Here is a 16,830-nt window from a genome sequence, read left to right as displayed (position 1 = left end):
TAGCTATGTTATTGTACATAGTAGGCAGTATTATAGTAGTTATATTTTTGTACATAGGAGCAGTATTATAGTAGTTATATTCTAGTACATAGGGAGCAGTATTATAGTAGTTATATTCTAGTACATAGGGAGCAGTATTATAGTAGTTATATTCTTGTACATAGGGAGGCAGTATTATAGTAGTTATATTCTTGTATATAAGGAGCAGTATTATAGTAGTTATATTCTTGTACATAGGAGCAGTATTAGGCCGGAGACACACTGGTGCGAGATACGGCCGAGTCTCGCTGGTTAAAAGCAAGCTGTGGCACCTGCACTCCGGAGCGGAGCTGTGCAGCTCCATGTATTGCTATGCAGCTGCACGCTCCGCTCCGGAGTGCAGGTGCCACAGCTTGCTTTTAACCAGCGAGACTCGGCCGTATCTCGCACCAGTGTGTCTCCGGCCTTATATTAGTTATATTCTTGTACATAGGGAGCAGTATTATAGTAGTTATATTCTTGTACATAGGGGGCAGTATTATAGTAGTTATATTCTTGTACATAGGGACAGTATTATAGTAGTTAGGAGCAGTATTATAGTAGTTACCGGTATATTCTTGTACATAGGGAGCAGTATTATAGTAGTTATATTCTTGTACATAGGAGGCAGTATTATAGTAGTTATATTCTTGTACATAGGGGGCAGTATTATAGTAGTTATATTATTGTACATAGGAGGCAGTATTATAGTAGTTATATTCTTGTACATAGGGGGCAGTATTATAGTAGCTATGTTATTGTACATAGTAGGCAGTATTATAGTAGTTATATTCTTGTACATAGGAGCAGTATTATAGTAGTTATATTCTTGTACATAGGAGCTCTATTATAGTAGGTATATTCTTGTACATAGGGAGCAGTATTATAGTATATTCTTGTACATAGGAGCAGTATTATAGTAGTTATATTCTTGTACATAGGGGGCAGTATTATAGTAGTTATATTCTTGTACAAAGGAGCAGTATTATAGTGGTTATATTCCTGTACATAGGGGCAGTATTATAGTAGTTATATTCTTGTACATAGGGGGCAGTATTATAGTAGTTATATTCTTGTACATAGGGAGCAGTATTATAGTAGATATATTCTTGTACATAGGGCAGTATTATAGTAGTTATTTTCATGTACATAGGAGCAGTATTATATTAGTTATATTCTTGTACATAGGGAGCAGTATTATAGTAGTTATATTCTTGTACATAGGAGCAGTATTATAGTAGTTATATTCTTGTACATAGGGGGCAGTATTATAGTAGTTATATTCTTGTACAAAGGAGCAGTATTATAGTGGTTATATTCCTGTACATAGGGGCAGTATTATAGTAGTTATATTCTTGTGCATAGGGAGCAGTATTATAGTAGTTATATTTTTGTACATAGGAGCAGTATTATAGTAGTTATATCCTTGTACAAAGGAGCAGTATTATAGTGGTTATATTCCTGTACATAGGGGCAGTATTATAGTAGTTATATTCTTGTGCATAGGGAGCAGTATTATAGTAGTTATATTCTTGTACATAGGGAGCAGTATTATAGTAGATATATTCTTGTACATAGGAGCAGTATTATAGTAGTTATATTCTTGTACATTGGGGCAGTATTATAGTAGTTATATTCTTGTGCATAGGGAGCAGTATTATAGTAGTTATATTTTTGTACATAGGAGCAGTATTATAGTAGTTATATTCTTGTACATAGGGGGCAGTTTTATAGTAGTTATATTCTTGTACATAGAGAGCAGTATTATAGTAGATATATTCTTGTACATAGGAGCAGTATTATAGTAGTTATATTCTTGTACATAGGGGCAGTATTATAGTAGTTATATTCTTGTACATAGGAGGCAGTATTATAGTAGTTATATTCTTGTACATAGGGGGCAGTATTATAGTAGTTATATTATTGTACATAGGAGGCAGTATTATAGTAGTTATATTCTTGTGCATAGGGGCAGCATTATAGTAGCTATGTTATTGTACATAGTAGGCAGTATTATAGTAGTTATATTCTTGTACATAGGGAGCAGTATTATAGTAATTATATTCTTGTACATAGGAGCAGTATTATAGTAGTTATATTCTTGTGCATAGGGGCAGCATTATAGTAGCTATGTTATTGTACATAGTAGGCAGTATTATAGTAGTTATATTTTTGTACATAGGAACAGTATTATAGTAATTATATTCTTGTACATAGAGAGCAGTATTATAGTAGATATATTCGTGTACATGGGGCAGTATTATAGTAGTTATTTTCATGTACATAGGAGCAGTATTATATTAGTTATATTCTAGTACATAGGGAGCAGTATTATAGTAGTTATATTCTTGTGCATAGGGGCAGCATTATAGTAGCTATGTTATTGTACATAGTAGGCAGTATTATAGTAGTTATATTTTTGTACATAGGAGCAGTATTATAGTAGTTATATTCTTGTGCATAGGGGCAGCATTATAGTAGCTATGTTATTGTACATAGTAGGCAGTATTATAGTAGTTATATTTTTGTACATAGGAGCAGTATTATAGTAGTTATATTCTTGTACATAGGGAGCAGTATTATAGTAGATATATTCGTGTACATGGGGCAGTATTATAGTAGTTATTTTCATGTACATAGGAGCAGTATTATATTAGTTATATTCTAGTACATAGGGAGCAGTATTATAGTAGTTATATTCTTGTACATAGGGAGGCAGTATTATAGTAGTTATATTCTTGTATATAAGGAGCAGTATTATAGTAGTTATATTCTTGTACATAGGAGCAGTATTAGGCCGGAGACACACTGGTGCGAGATACGGCCGAGTCTCGCTGGTTAAAAGCAAGCTGTGGCACCTGCACTCCGGAGCGGAGCTGTGCAGCTCCATGTATTGCTATGCAGCTGCACGCTCCGCTCCGGAGTGCAGGTGCCACAGCTTGCTTTTAACCAGCGATACTCGGCCGTATCTCGCACCAGTGTGTCTCCGGCCTTATATTAGTTATATTCTTGTACATAGGGAGCAGTATTATAGTAGTTATATTCTTGTACATAGGGGGCAGTATTATAGTAGTTATATTCTTGTACATAGGGACAGTATTATAGTAGTTAGGAGCAGTATTATAGTAGTTACCGGTATATTCTTGTACATAGGGAGCAGTATTATAGTAGTTATATTCTTGTACATAGGAGGCAGTATTATAGTAGTTATATTCTTGTACATAGGGGGCAGTATTATAGTAGTTATATTATTGTACATAGGAGGCAGTATTATAGTAGTTATATTCTTGTACATAGGGGGCAGTATTATAGTAGCTATGTTATTGTACATAGTAGGCAGTATTATAGTAGTTATATTCTTGTACATAGGAGCAGTATTATAGTAGTTATATTCTTGTACATAGGAGCTCTATTATAGTAGGTATATTCTTGTACATAGGGAGCAGTATTATAGTATATTCTTGTACATAGGAGCAGTATTATAGTAGTTATATTCTTGTACAAAGGAGCAGTATTATAGTGGTTATATTCCTGTACATAGGGGCAGTATTATAGTAGTTATATTCTTGTACATAGGGGGCAGTATTATAGTAGTTATATTCTTGTACATAGGGAGCAGTATTATAGTAGATATATTCTTGTACATAGGGCAGTATTATAGTAGTTATTTTCATGTACATAGGAGCAGTATTATATTAGTTATATTCTTGTACATAGGGAGCAGTATTATAGTAGTTATATTCTTGTACATAGGGGGCAGTATTATAGTAGTTATATTCTTGTACATAGGGACAGTATTATAGTAGTTAGGAGCAGTATTACAGTAGTTACCGGTATATTCTTGTACATAGGGAGCAGTATTATAGTAGTTACCGGTATATTCTTGTACATAGGGGGCAGTATTATAGTAGTTATATTATTGTACATAGGGGGCAGTATTATAGTAGTTATATTCTTGTACATAGGGGGCAGTATTATAGTAGTTATATTATTGTACATAGGGGCAGTATTATAGTAGCTATATTATTGTACATAGTAGGCAGTAGTATAGTAGTTATATTCTTGTACATAGGAGCAGTATTATAGTAGTTATATTGTTGTACATAGGGGCAGTATTATAGTAGTTATATTCTTGTACATAGGGGGCAGTATTATAGTAGTTATATTCTTGTACAAAGGAGCAGTATTATAGTGGTTATATTCCTGTACATAGGGGCAGTATTATAGTAGTTATATTCTTGTACATAGGGGGCAGTATTATAGTAGTTATATTCTTGTACATAGGGAGCAGTGTTATAGTAGATATATTCTTGTACATAGGGCAGTATTATAGTAGTTATTTTCATGTACATAGGAGCAGTATTATATTAGTTATATTCTTGTACATAGGGAGCAGTATTATAGTAGTTATATTCTTGTACATAGGGGGCAGTATTATAGTAGTTATATTCTTGTACATAGGGACAGTATTATAGTAGTTAGGAGCAGTATTACAGTAGTTACCGGTATATTCTTGTACATAGGGAGCAGTATTATAGTAGTTACCGGTATATTCTTGTACATAGGGGGCAGTATTATAGTAGTTATATTATTGTACATAGGGGGCAGTATTATAGTAGTTATATTCTTGTACATAGGGGGCAGTATTATAGTCGTTATATTATTGTACATAGGGGCAGTATTATAGTAGCTATATTATTGTACATAGTAGGCAGTAGTATAGTAGTTATATTCTTGTACATAGGAGCAGTATTATAGTAGTTATATTGTTGTACATAGGGGCAGTATTATAGTAGTTATATTCTTGTACATAGGGGGCAGTATTATAGTAGTTATATTCTTGTACATAGGAGCAATATTATAGTAGTTATATTCTTGTACATAGGGAGCAGTATTATAGTATATTCTTGTACATAGGAGCAGTATTATAATAGTTATATTCTTGTACATAGGAGCAGTATTATAGTAGTTATATTCTTGTTCATAGGGGGCAGTATTATAGTAGTTATATTATTGTACATAGGGGGCAGTATTATAGTAGCTATATTATTGTACATAGTAGGCAGTATTATAGTAGTTATATTCTTGTACATAGGAGCAGTATTATAGTAGTTATATTGTTGTACATAGGGGCAGTATTATAGTAGTTATATTCTTGTACATAGGGGGCAGTATTATAGTAGTTATATTCTTGTACATAGGAGCAATATTATAGTAGTTATATTCTTGTACATAGGGAGCAGTATTATAGTATATTCTTGTACATAGGAGCAGTATTATAGTAGTAATATTCTTGTACATAGGAGCAGTATTATAGTAGTTATATTGTTGTACATAGGGACAGTATTATAGTAGTTATATTCTTGTACATAGGGGCAGTATTATAGTAGTTATATTCTTGTACATAGGGGCAGTGTTATACTAGTTATATTCTTGTACAAAGGGAGCAGTATTATAGTAGTTATATTATTGTAAATAAGAGCAGTATTATATTAGTTATATTCTTGTACTTATGAGACTGTGATATAGCAGGTTTATAATATGATGGTAGAACAAAGTTTGACTCCATATTTGGTAGCCATAATATTATAGGATAATGAAACCTTACTCAGTTCACAATCACACCACATATTATCAATCATTTTTGTTTCAGAACTATGTTCTCTTTATATTCTGTAAGGAAATTTAATTCTACCCAAAAAGACAGTTATGAAAGCTGTGGACGTGCTCACACATTCGTATCTGTGAACTTTTCTTCCTCCTATCAACTGCTTGGTTTTTGCCTTCCTGCAATGTGCCCTCCGTGGAGTTCACCTTACTCCACCAGGCATGTAAATGTTATGTTTTGAATTTCCTCCCTTGCAACAAAATATCTTGCTTATTTGCATTGATGAGCATTTACATGTGAGAATAGAGTGCCAGGATTTCCCAGGGTTTTCCTCTTCATCATTGCTTCCCCATGAACTATCTATCTATCTATCTATCTATCTATCTATCTATCTATCTATCTATCTATCTATCTATCTATCTATCTATCTATCTATCTGTCTCTATATTGTCCATTATCTATCTATCGATCTACAAAACCTACAAGAAACTCTGGTCCATTTGTCTGCCCTTATTCACACACTGAGGTCAACTCTGACATATGGTAAGGTTTTTAATGTTAGACAGTGTAGGACCGTCCCGATCAGAGTTACCTTTTCGTGGTGAGATGTCGTTTATGCTATTTTTGATCAAAAACAGTATTACTAAAAGCTTTGCTTTTTATTTAGTTACAGCAGGGTTTTTGCTCAGTTTGTTTCTAGTAGGTTTTGTATGTTTTATGGCCAATCTGAACATGTGTTTGTGTTGCACGTGTCAAACTCCCAAGCCCAACTTTTGTGTTTTTTTCACTATTATCTATCTATCTATCTATCTATCTATCTATCTATCTATCTATCTATCTATCATATTATAATTTCTTTTTAATTATTTTCTACCAGCTGTTTTCAGGGAAGGCTCATGTAAAATCATATCAAATGTAGCAATCTCTAATATGTTATGTATTTTCACGTTTCCATGTTGTCGCCCACTTTCTTTGAGTCTTATGGTGCAATTATCCACTCATAAAATTGGCATTTTTGATTTTTGTATTGACAACCTTTTCCTCTTTGCCCACATACGTTATTTGCAGAATGAATTTCTTTTTGCAATGTTCATACTATATATCTGTCTGAGTCAGAATATAAAACAAGGTGTGCGGCTTCTGTGACTCTGATGTTTCAGACTGACTGCTGTCCCTGTAACAGTGCCGAGCCCCTCTGAGGAGGATGTGAGGGGTGCAGCGAGTGCTCTATTGTGACATTTTCATCACGTTGACAAAACTTTAGCACATGCATTTCCGAGAAGATGACGAGTAGGTTCAGGTTTTATGATTTTACACAGAAATTAGTAGCGTCACGCTGGCTCATTCATGTAAAGTGTTACCTAATTCTTCCCGTGATGAAAGACTAGACCGCACGAGCGCAGCTCCTGGGGATTCCGCCCTGACACTGCACCCACAAAGGTGGAAGGAAGTAAAGACAGTCCATCCGGTGTGTGCACTCAGTCCTAAAATGAATATTTTTTTATCTGTCACAGCTGATGGGAATAATTTGTATGACATTCACCAGGGTTATCCTGTACTTTTTGGCAAGTTTTGGGAAGGGAAATTTTGAGAGATTGCAAAGATGATCATAAAACGCCAACTTTTTAGTATTTACCTCAATGATTTATGTTGAACACGTGCCCAATATACAGAATTACTTCTTAACGTTCAACACGCTCCAAAATAAACACTGACCACACACCAGACCCCGTAAATAAAAATATATACCCCAGACCAGACTATCCAGACCTGTGATCAGAGGCAACAAGGCGCAGGGGAGCATCCTAATACCAATACCATCTTCCAAGAGATGGACATTTTGGGAGAGTAAAGAAACCTTTTTCCCTTTCCGAACTGTGGCTAGACCTTTGTCAGATAATGAGTGACGTCCACCAGCTTGTCACCCCAATATTGTCCCTTTTTATGAAGCAAATTGGAATGTTTTAAAAAGTTGCATGCCCTTTACTAATGCGGCCTTACCCACATGTAGAGCATGTGCATAGGGCATACGTGCCAACTTTAGCTAGTCGGCATTTAGGAGATAAGCAGCTTTGCCGTAATTGTTTTTCTATAGCGATTCCCTTTTGCTTGTGGAGGCCATAGTCTTGCCGATTCTCTCTACCTCGTCTACCTACGTCTTAGTCCCCGAGGCTAAGAAACATGACCCAAGAAACCTTCTGGAATCACTTATTTCTGGAGGGTTTTGGTAGGGCCTGGTGAATTGCCTACTCTTTCTGGAGCCCAGGAGGTCTTCCCCATTTTCCTGGAGTCTCCCAGATGTTTCAGGAGAGTTTGCAAGTATGGCAAAAGCAATGCAAAGATCAAGAATATGACTTTAATTTCTTCAACCAAAAATTCCCCCAAAAGTTCTAAAATGTAAACAAATGATGACTTACTTTTTTGATGTCCCCAATGTTTTTTGTAGCGTTTTTCAGACACATTAATTTTGACAGTGCATATGTTGACTGGTGTAAATGGACAATTGGAATTTGCCTGCATTATTGCTGCCGATCACTGATTTGCCTCCTGTGTATTTTTTTTCTCTTTCCTTTTGCAGAATTTAGCTGTTATATCATGGATACTAGCAAAAGGATCGAACAACAAACACTACAACAGAGAGCCGACCGCAGTCTTGCCACCACCATCTTCGTGCCAGAGCAAGGAGGGTACAAGGAAAAGTTTTTGAAACTGGTAGAAGAGAAGTATAAGTGTGAAAAGTGCAGGCTGGTCTTGTGTAACCCCCGGCAGACCGAATGCGGCCACCGATATTGTGAGACCTGTATGAATTTGTTAATAAGGTGAGCTCAGAGTGGAATAAAGGATGGAAAGAGCTGACAACTACTAACTAAGCTTTAAATGTATTAAGAGCCATTGTCAGGTTCCTTCTCCCGCACACTAGCCTGGAGAAATGCCAAGTTACAAAACATATTTGGTTGGCACCTGGTAGATTAGTGGAAACTTTCTATATTTACTAATGATTTGATGGTTTTGCCCACAGCTCCCCCAGTGCACAATGTATGGCTTGTGAAGAAATAATTATTAAAGATAAGGTAAGAAGTTTTTACATTTCTTCCAAATTTTCTTCATATTAAGAGATGTGAAAACCATGCAATATTAATTTCCAGACTAATTTAGAAGAAACAAACTTCACCAATATTTATCCGGGAATAGAAGAGTCTTGTAATATTTGATGGATATGTATTGGGTGGAGGTTGATAAGAGAAAGCCTTAATGTAAATTGAAAAATTGGTATGGGTTCTCTGTGTGTCTAAAGTTGGATGTGGTCCGGAGAATTTGGGTATGTTTGCTATGGAAATGGCTTTGTAAAAGTATGGTGAATTCTGGATATCCACGAGAGGAGATATTCCAACTGCTAGCCATTAGTTGTCTTAGCCCCAATAGGTAGGTCTTTGTTCCGCCAATGGGGTGGCCATAAAGAATTGCGTGTAGTTCCACTGTCCAGCTGGTAGCCATTGACCATTTTGGCACTACTTGTCTTTCTGTGTGATGAACATGGGCGATCTTCACCACACTAGGTTATTGAACTCTACTCTCCTGCTAGGTACGACCCATAAACCAAATCTACCAGGCATGTTTATAGGGCTTGTATGTCCCATAAAGACCATCTTCACACTGATGAAATAGCTATTTCCAACTTTTGTGCTCATGAATGTTCTTGGCTTTATTAGACACTTTTATGTAACTGGTCCTTCCATGAGCCAGCTTCACTCCTCTTGACTGTATTGGAGTATTGGTCCTTTCCAACCTGTACCCATGGACGGTCATGAATCTGCTAGACATTCTTGTATGACTGGTCCATCGATGCGGTTACCATGGGCCTAGTAGAAATGGTTCTAGAGTTGATTTGGTTTTCATCTTGGCACTAAACGTTTTTAGAACTGGTCAGTCCTTGTGATAGTATGTAGAACTGGTCCATCTTCTACTAGACATTCTCTTAAAACTGGTTTATTAATGTGGTTATCAAGCTTCCCTCTACTGGAATAAGTTATAGAGCCTTACTGTGCAACTGGTAGCCATGTTGACTCTATTAGACATGTCCATAGGACTGGTCTGTTCATTTAATGCTATGTGCCATCTTCACTATACATGATTATTAATGGTTTTCAACCTGTATCCTTGGGCATGCTTAAGTCTACCAGACTTGCTTATAGAACTGGTCCAACCATGAGCCAACTTCACATCTCTAGACTAGGTTTTAGAGCTCCTCTATCCATCTGGTAGCCATTAAAGATTTTGACCTTTTTAGACTTGTCTATAGGTCTGTCCTTTCAATAAAGGACTTGGTCCATTTTCTTTCTACTGGATTCTGGTCCTTTCCAGCTTGTGTCAATGAGAGATCTTGGCTTTGCTAGACAGACTTTGGAACGAATCCAACCAAACCATGTCACAGATTACTTTTGCTCCTCTAGAGGCTCTACCAGACATAGTTTTAGAAGTGGACTCTCTATATGATGTTTTATGGGTTAAACCTATTTTATAGAAATTATCTGTCCATCGAACCATAGACCATTAACTCATCCAGTCCACTAGAAATCTTGAAGTTGAAGTTGGACGAGGACCATCTTAAAGACTTTCTAGATGGTAGGAACTACAAAAAGACTTAAAGAGGAGTGGTGGGATCCATACGTCTTCTCACTGAATACTTTAATGGAAGCAGCATAAGAGTGAGGAAATGTTTACTACTGCATGACCAAGTTAATTCCTTTACGTAATTGATTTAGTATTGACCTTAGCTACAAATCTCAGTTAATGAGGTTGTGAGGCCTACTGTAAAATAGGGGAAAATTTGCTTGCGTATTATAACTATTCATACGGCTGAATGATTCAAGAATTCTTTCTTCCTCCATATCTTTTTCTTAACGCTGATATCCTCTCCACTAATTATTTAAAGGACAACAAGCTCCTAAAACAGCGTCCTACTTAACGTGGTGGCATATGACACCGGTAATGTTAGCGATTTGAGTTCTAGCATCCAACTAGACCATATTCATGTAATTTCACATGCCAAAATCCATTTGCTGGGAATGGGGCACTTGGATGATGACCTCCACACTTTTTACTCTTCTACATCAAAATGCAGATCCTTCCCATTCTGGAAAACACTACAATCTGATCTACACCAGATTGGCAAATACCTTGTATCTTTTTTTGCATAGTGCCACTTTTTTTCCTTTAGGAGCATCAACACTGTCAAGAAGTTTTGGGTGGTCATATGATTGCAGAGAAATAGCATTGAAACTAAAACTAGAGCTGGGTAAGACTATTGATGTGGCAATCAATGGAAATGATTTAGGTGCTTTCTCCATCCTAACTTAGACCGCAGATAAAAAGCCTGAAAGAAACATTGGGAATGAGTTCTTCATCTCAAGTCTTAAGGTACCTTCACACTAAACGACTTTGCAACGATAACGATAGCGATCCGTGACGTTGCAGCATCCTGGATAGCGATATCGTTGTGTTTGACACGCAGCAGCGATCTGGATCCTGCTGTGATATCGCTGGTCGTTGCTGAAAGTTCAGAACTTTATTTGGTCATCAGATCGGCGTGTATCGTCGTGTTTGACAGCAAAAGCAACGATGCCAGCAATGTTTTACAATGGTAACCAGGGTAAATATCGGGTTACTAAGCGCAGGGCCGCGCTTAGTAACCCGATGTTTACCCTGGTTACCATTGTAAATGTAAAAAAAAAACAGTACATACTCACCTTCTGATGTCAGTCAGGTCCCTGGCCGTCTGCTTCCCGCACTGACTGTGAGCGCGCGCCGGCCGGCCGTAAAGCAGGGCACAGCGGTGACGTCACCGCTGTGCTCTGCTTTTACTTTACGGCCGGCGCTCACAGTCAGTGCGGGAAGCAGACGGCCAGGGACCTGACGGACATCAGAAGGTGAGTATGTACTGTTTTTTTTTTTTTACATTTACAATGGTAACCAGGGTAAACATAGGGTTACTAAGCGCGGCCCTGCGCTTAGTAACCCGATGTTTACCCTGGTTACCCGGGGACTTCGGCATCGTTGGTCGCTGGAGAGCTGTCTGTGTGACAGCTCTCCAGCGACCACACAGCGACGCTGCAGCGATCGGCATCGTTGTCGATATCGCTGCAGCGTCGCTTAGTGTGACGGTACCTTTATCGTGAACACATGTTGTCTTTTTAAGATGGATCCAAATGTATGAAGAAAAAGAATTTGATGTTTTCCCGGGTATTTGTAGGAAGTACGGACACCACATATCTGGTTTCTGGACTTTGCCTTGGACCTCACTTGCTTTGTTTTTGAAACAACGCAACTAATTTGTTTCCCTTTCTGTACCAGAAACTTCTTAGCCTCTGGCGCCAATGTGGGAGGCTTTGCATAGAAAATACAACTCATTTGGACTCCGCGCAGAACAGAGAACTGCAATTATACAGGAAGTGTTAACTCCTTATCCACTATGTGTTAAGAAATGGAGATCAAGGGAGATGAAAATGCGTTGGAAAACTGATCTACAAGAAACAGAAAGCGGACAGAGCAAGGACAGATTGCCAAGAAAATCTGAAGCCCAGCAGTGAAATCAGCAACCTCTTGTGTAAACAGGAATGTGAATTCTGGGAGGTCTTAAAATGGTTGACGCGTTTCAGGTTATTGCGAAGAATAGCTAAGAAACTGTAATTACTACATGACATACGCTAAAACATTAACCACATTTCTCCTGCAATGAAAGCAATGATAAGAGAGATCGTAACTTTGCAGTAGGCCACATGCCTATTACCAAACACATGAAGTCACATAAATGCCAATAAACATCAGACTCTGTTCATGTAAAAGATGAGTAGGGCCTCATAACATATTGTGGTCTGTTTGCCCAAAATGGATGTTCACATATTAACTGAAAAACTGCAAGTCCCAGCATTGTTTCCGTTTGCCACGTCCTTCTTCTTAGACTCTTTGTGTATTGCTAAGATGCAAATTGGGGCTGTTGTTGTACTTGGGTATACAGCTAAGCCAGCTCCTTGCCCGAAAACGGCATCTTGCACATCCCCTCAGGGCTCCAGTGGTCGTGTGATTGCCAGCGGCTGGGAATGTTACTCTGGTCGTGTGATTAGTTACGAGTACGCACAATTGGAACGGGGAGGCAGCTTTCCATATGGCTGAGGATTGTATTGGACGTGTTTAGTAGAGCATCTGTATCATGATAGAGTAAAAATGAAGGTTTGGCGCCCACCAAGGTTGTTACATAAGTAGGATGCACTGAAATCTTCGAGGAAAGGTGCCGAATCCAACCGGTGAAGCACGGTGAGTGACCAGAAAAAAAAAGGGAAAAATTCTGTCACGTCCATCCAATGAAATCAAAACAGCTTTATTTTATTTAATTGGATGGACGCGCTGGAATTTTTCCCTTGTTTTTTTTCTCATCTAGATCATAGTGACCATTATTATGCTGACATACATCATTTGTCTCCTTGGAAAACCCCTTTAAAGAATTGGGCTCATCACCTCATGATGTGGCTCTTAACATTTTTTAACTCAATGGGGGTCAAGATCACATCCCGTTAAACTCTTAATGAGGAAAATAGGGGTGTGAAAGAGAAAGAAGGAACAGAGATGTTGGCAAGGGCTCAGAACGGAAAAAGAGGAAGACTTTCCAGTAAATGATGAGTAGGGAAATACCTAGGAAATCTAAGAGGGTGGACTGCGCAGGAAAATCTATAAAGACTTGAAAGTGGAAGCCTGGGTAGAGGACTTGGATATGACTGCCGACCTGTCAATGATTTAGGCCTTAAGGTGGCCATACATATCAGACTTAGAATCATAGAATGTTAGAGTTGGAAGAGACCTCCTGTGTCATCTGGTCCAACCCCCTTATCAAAGCAGGAGTCACTAAATCATCCCAGACAGGTATCTGTCCAGTCTCTGTTTGAAGACTTCCATTGTGTCACTCAAACCCACCGAGTCCGGCAGTAATTGCCAACCTTCTGACCATGCAATGTTTGATCAACATTCATTTGGCATAAGTCATGTGAAGAAAGGATCAGTTATGTAGAACTTCAGCAAGCCCAAAACTTATCTCAAGGTAGATCAGAACCACCAGAGGTATTTGGATAAGGCTTACTCTCTTTTTCCCATTGAAAATATATGCGCACTCAGCTTATCCAATCACACATGTTATGAAGTCAGGAGCAATAACTTAACACTGAGTTGAACGTTCAACCGATGAGAAATGCTCAGTTTTCCGCTTTCATTGAAGACCTCCCGTGCAGGTTAATGTCACCTTCCCAGAATTGAGCAGTGGATTTAGGAGGAAATAGACTGCAAGCATTCAAATACAGACAAAACTGTGAGAACCGATGAATCATCCTTTGCGTGATCCATCATTTTAAGGAACTGCCCTTCAGTAACAAGATGTAGATAACTGAGAAAACAAATATATAGTGTATTGTGAAGTGTCGGCAATTATGAAGGCAGAGTTCACGTTTTCTGCATTGTTTGTATGAATAAGCTTGGGTTGAGAAGGTTTGGAAAGTCCCAAGCAAAAGAAACAGGATGCGTATCCACAGGATATTTCTGTCGAAATCTGACCTTAACTCCTTGGAGTTAGGTAGATCTATCTATAGGCTTTCTGAACAACGGGAAGCCTTCAGACAGAGAGTACAAAGCTGTTGACTGATATGTGCGTCTGGATTTCGCCCTGGCTCTATGACTTCATGTAAAGATATTTGACGTATGACTGTTCTGTAGAAAAGATTTGTGCGTTCTAACGCCTAACAAAGGATTCCCATAACAAAGGAGTGCCTTCTTGTGTTGTATCCAGAATTGCTTTTTCAGACCTTCCAGGAAGGATTCTGTAGCTGGAACTCTTAGAAAGGTTGGACTGTATCTAGGCTTTCCTTCAACCAAAAACTCAGTTCCCTGCCATAACTTTGTACCTTAAGGCGAAGCATAATGGTTTATTGGTGTCACCCAGGGCAGATGACCCTCCAGCTTTTCAACAGAGTACTGGAAACTCAATTTGTTGGGAGATTTCAAGAACAAAAAGGGCAATTGTATGCAGCAAGCAAAGTTTTGCTGATGAAGGCAGCACAGCTTCCAGAGATTCACATCTTGGTAGCATAGTTGACGTTTACCTGCGTTGGCACAGATGGAGGTTTCAGCATCTGCTTCTCTGTTAGTATTGGTGGTGACAACCTTCTTCCCATGGGTGGTGACTACAAAAACAAAAAGCAAAGGGTTATTCATGAGCAAAAGAAACTTGAAAGTCCCACTAAGATTAGACCTCCCATGGCATTTGTCATGTAGCTATACTTCTAATTACAGCTTACTTTAATGGCTGTTGAGTATTTTGTTGGTGGCTTTAATTAAATCCTTTGCTGCTCCAGAAATACCGCTCCAGAGGTTCTCAACATTCTATTTTGTATTTGTTTTCGTGGTGCAATAAAGTGCCGTTAATCCATGTAAACACTGCAGCAATCATTTGCCCTAGCGGCTATATGTGTAGACCAGTGATTGGCAGCAGTAGTTACAGGAATGTATTCTTTATCACCACTGTAGAAACAGCTGGGGACCACCAGTTCTTCTATGCTATTGAGAAATTATTAGGAAACCATTCTGGTGAATTTTGGCTCTTCGTGTGGTGCAGAAAGATGTTGTTTGAATCATAGAATGGTACAGTTGGAAGGGACCTCCAGGGTCCTCGTGTCCAACCCCCTGCTCAAAGCAGGATTCACTAAACCATCTCAGACAGATGTCTGTCCAGCCTCTAGTTGAAGACTTCCATTGAAGGAGAACTCGCCACCTCTCGTGGCCACCTGTTCCACTCACTGATCACCCTGTCAAAAAGTTTAATCTAATATCTAATCTGTATCTTCTCCCTTTCCATTTCATCCCATTGCTTTTCGTGTTTCCATGTGCAAATGAGAATAATGATGACCCCTTCTATACTGTGACATCCATCAGATATTTGTAGACAGCTGTTAAATCTCCTCTTAGCCTTCTTTTTTGCAAGCTAAACATTTCCAGATCCTTTAACCATTCCTCATAAGACATACTTTGCAGTCCGGTCACCAGCCTGGTCGCTCTTCTCAGAGCTTACTCCAGGTTTTCAATGTCTTTGTTAAAATATGGTGTCCAGAACTGGGCACAGTATTCCATATGAGGCCTGACAAAGGAGGAGTAGAGGGGGATAATTACCTCATGTGATCTAGACTCTATCCTTCTCTTAATATTTTCTAGAACGGTGATTGGCTTTTTTGCTGCTGCATCACACTGTTGACAGTTGTTGTTGTTGTTGTGCAGAATGTGATCTATTAGTATACCCAAGTCTTTTTCACACGTGCTATTGCTTAGTTCTATTCCTCCCATTCTATAGATGGAATTTTCTTTTTTCTTGCCCAGATGTAGAATGTTGTATTTCTCCATTAAATACCATTCTATTAGTTGCTGCCCAAGCTTATCTAGATCCTTCTGAATCCTTTCTCTGTCTTCTCTAGTGTTAGCTATCCCTCCAACTTTGCATCATCTTCAGTTCCCTTATCTAGATAATTTATAAAAATGTTGAATAACACTGGGGCCAGGCAGACCCTTGTGGTACCCCAGTTAAAACACTCTTCCAATTGGATGTGCAGCTATTTATTACCACTCTTTGAGTATGATCACTGAGCCAGTTATGAATCTACCTAACTGTAGCCTTGTCAATTCCATACTTGGTCACTTTTTCAATAAGGATAGTATGAGATAGTTTTATAAAATGCTTTGCTGAAGTCGAGATATACTATATCTACCGCATTTCCCTGATCCACTCAGTTAGTGATTCCATCATAGAAGGAAATTAGATTAGTGTGGCATGACTTGTTTGCTACAAACCCATGCTGGCTCTGGTTAATTACTGTATACTTATCCAAGTACTTTCATACATGCTGTTCAATATTTTTTTCAAAGATCTTTCCTGGTATAGAAGTAAGGCTCACTGGCCTGTAACTTCCCGGCTCCATCTTCCTAGCTTTTTTGAAGATAGGGACAACATTTTCCCTTCTCCCAGCTTCTGGGACTTCTGCTGTTCTCCAGAATTTTTTCAAAGATTCTGGGTAGTGGTTCTGCATTTTCCTCTGCTAACTCTTTCAGTACCTTAGAATGAAATTCATCTGGACCAGGAGATGTAAATTCATCTAAATTAGCTCAGTGTTCCCTCACCA

At 38.3% G+C, this 16,830-nt stretch overlaps 1 protein-coding gene across 6 annotated transcripts in view; it reads left to right on the top strand.

Annotated features, from left to right (window-relative positions):
* TRAF3 (TNF receptor associated factor 3) overlaps positions 1-16,830 on the top strand; it is a 160,327-nt gene that overhangs the window by 108,298 nt on the left and 35,199 nt on the right. For all 6 annotated transcript variants that reach the window (XM_077269003.1, XM_077269035.1, XM_077268994.1 and 3 more), the window contains exons 2-3: positions 8,205-8,445; positions 8,646-8,697. In XM_077269003.1, the coding sequence (XP_077125118.1) occupies positions 8,222-8,445; positions 8,646-8,697 (276 nt within the window). In that variant the 5' untranslated portion in view covers positions 8,205-8,221. The remainder of the gene's footprint in view (positions 1-8,204; positions 8,446-8,645; positions 8,698-16,830) is intronic.

Source organism: Ranitomeya variabilis, chromosome 1, assembly GCF_051348905.1.
Source record: "Ranitomeya variabilis isolate aRanVar5 chromosome 1, aRanVar5.hap1, whole genome shotgun sequence".
Taxonomy (NCBI): domain Eukaryota; kingdom Metazoa; phylum Chordata; class Amphibia; order Anura; family Dendrobatidae; genus Ranitomeya; species Ranitomeya variabilis.
This window is presented reverse-complemented; position numbering and strand designations above follow the sequence as displayed.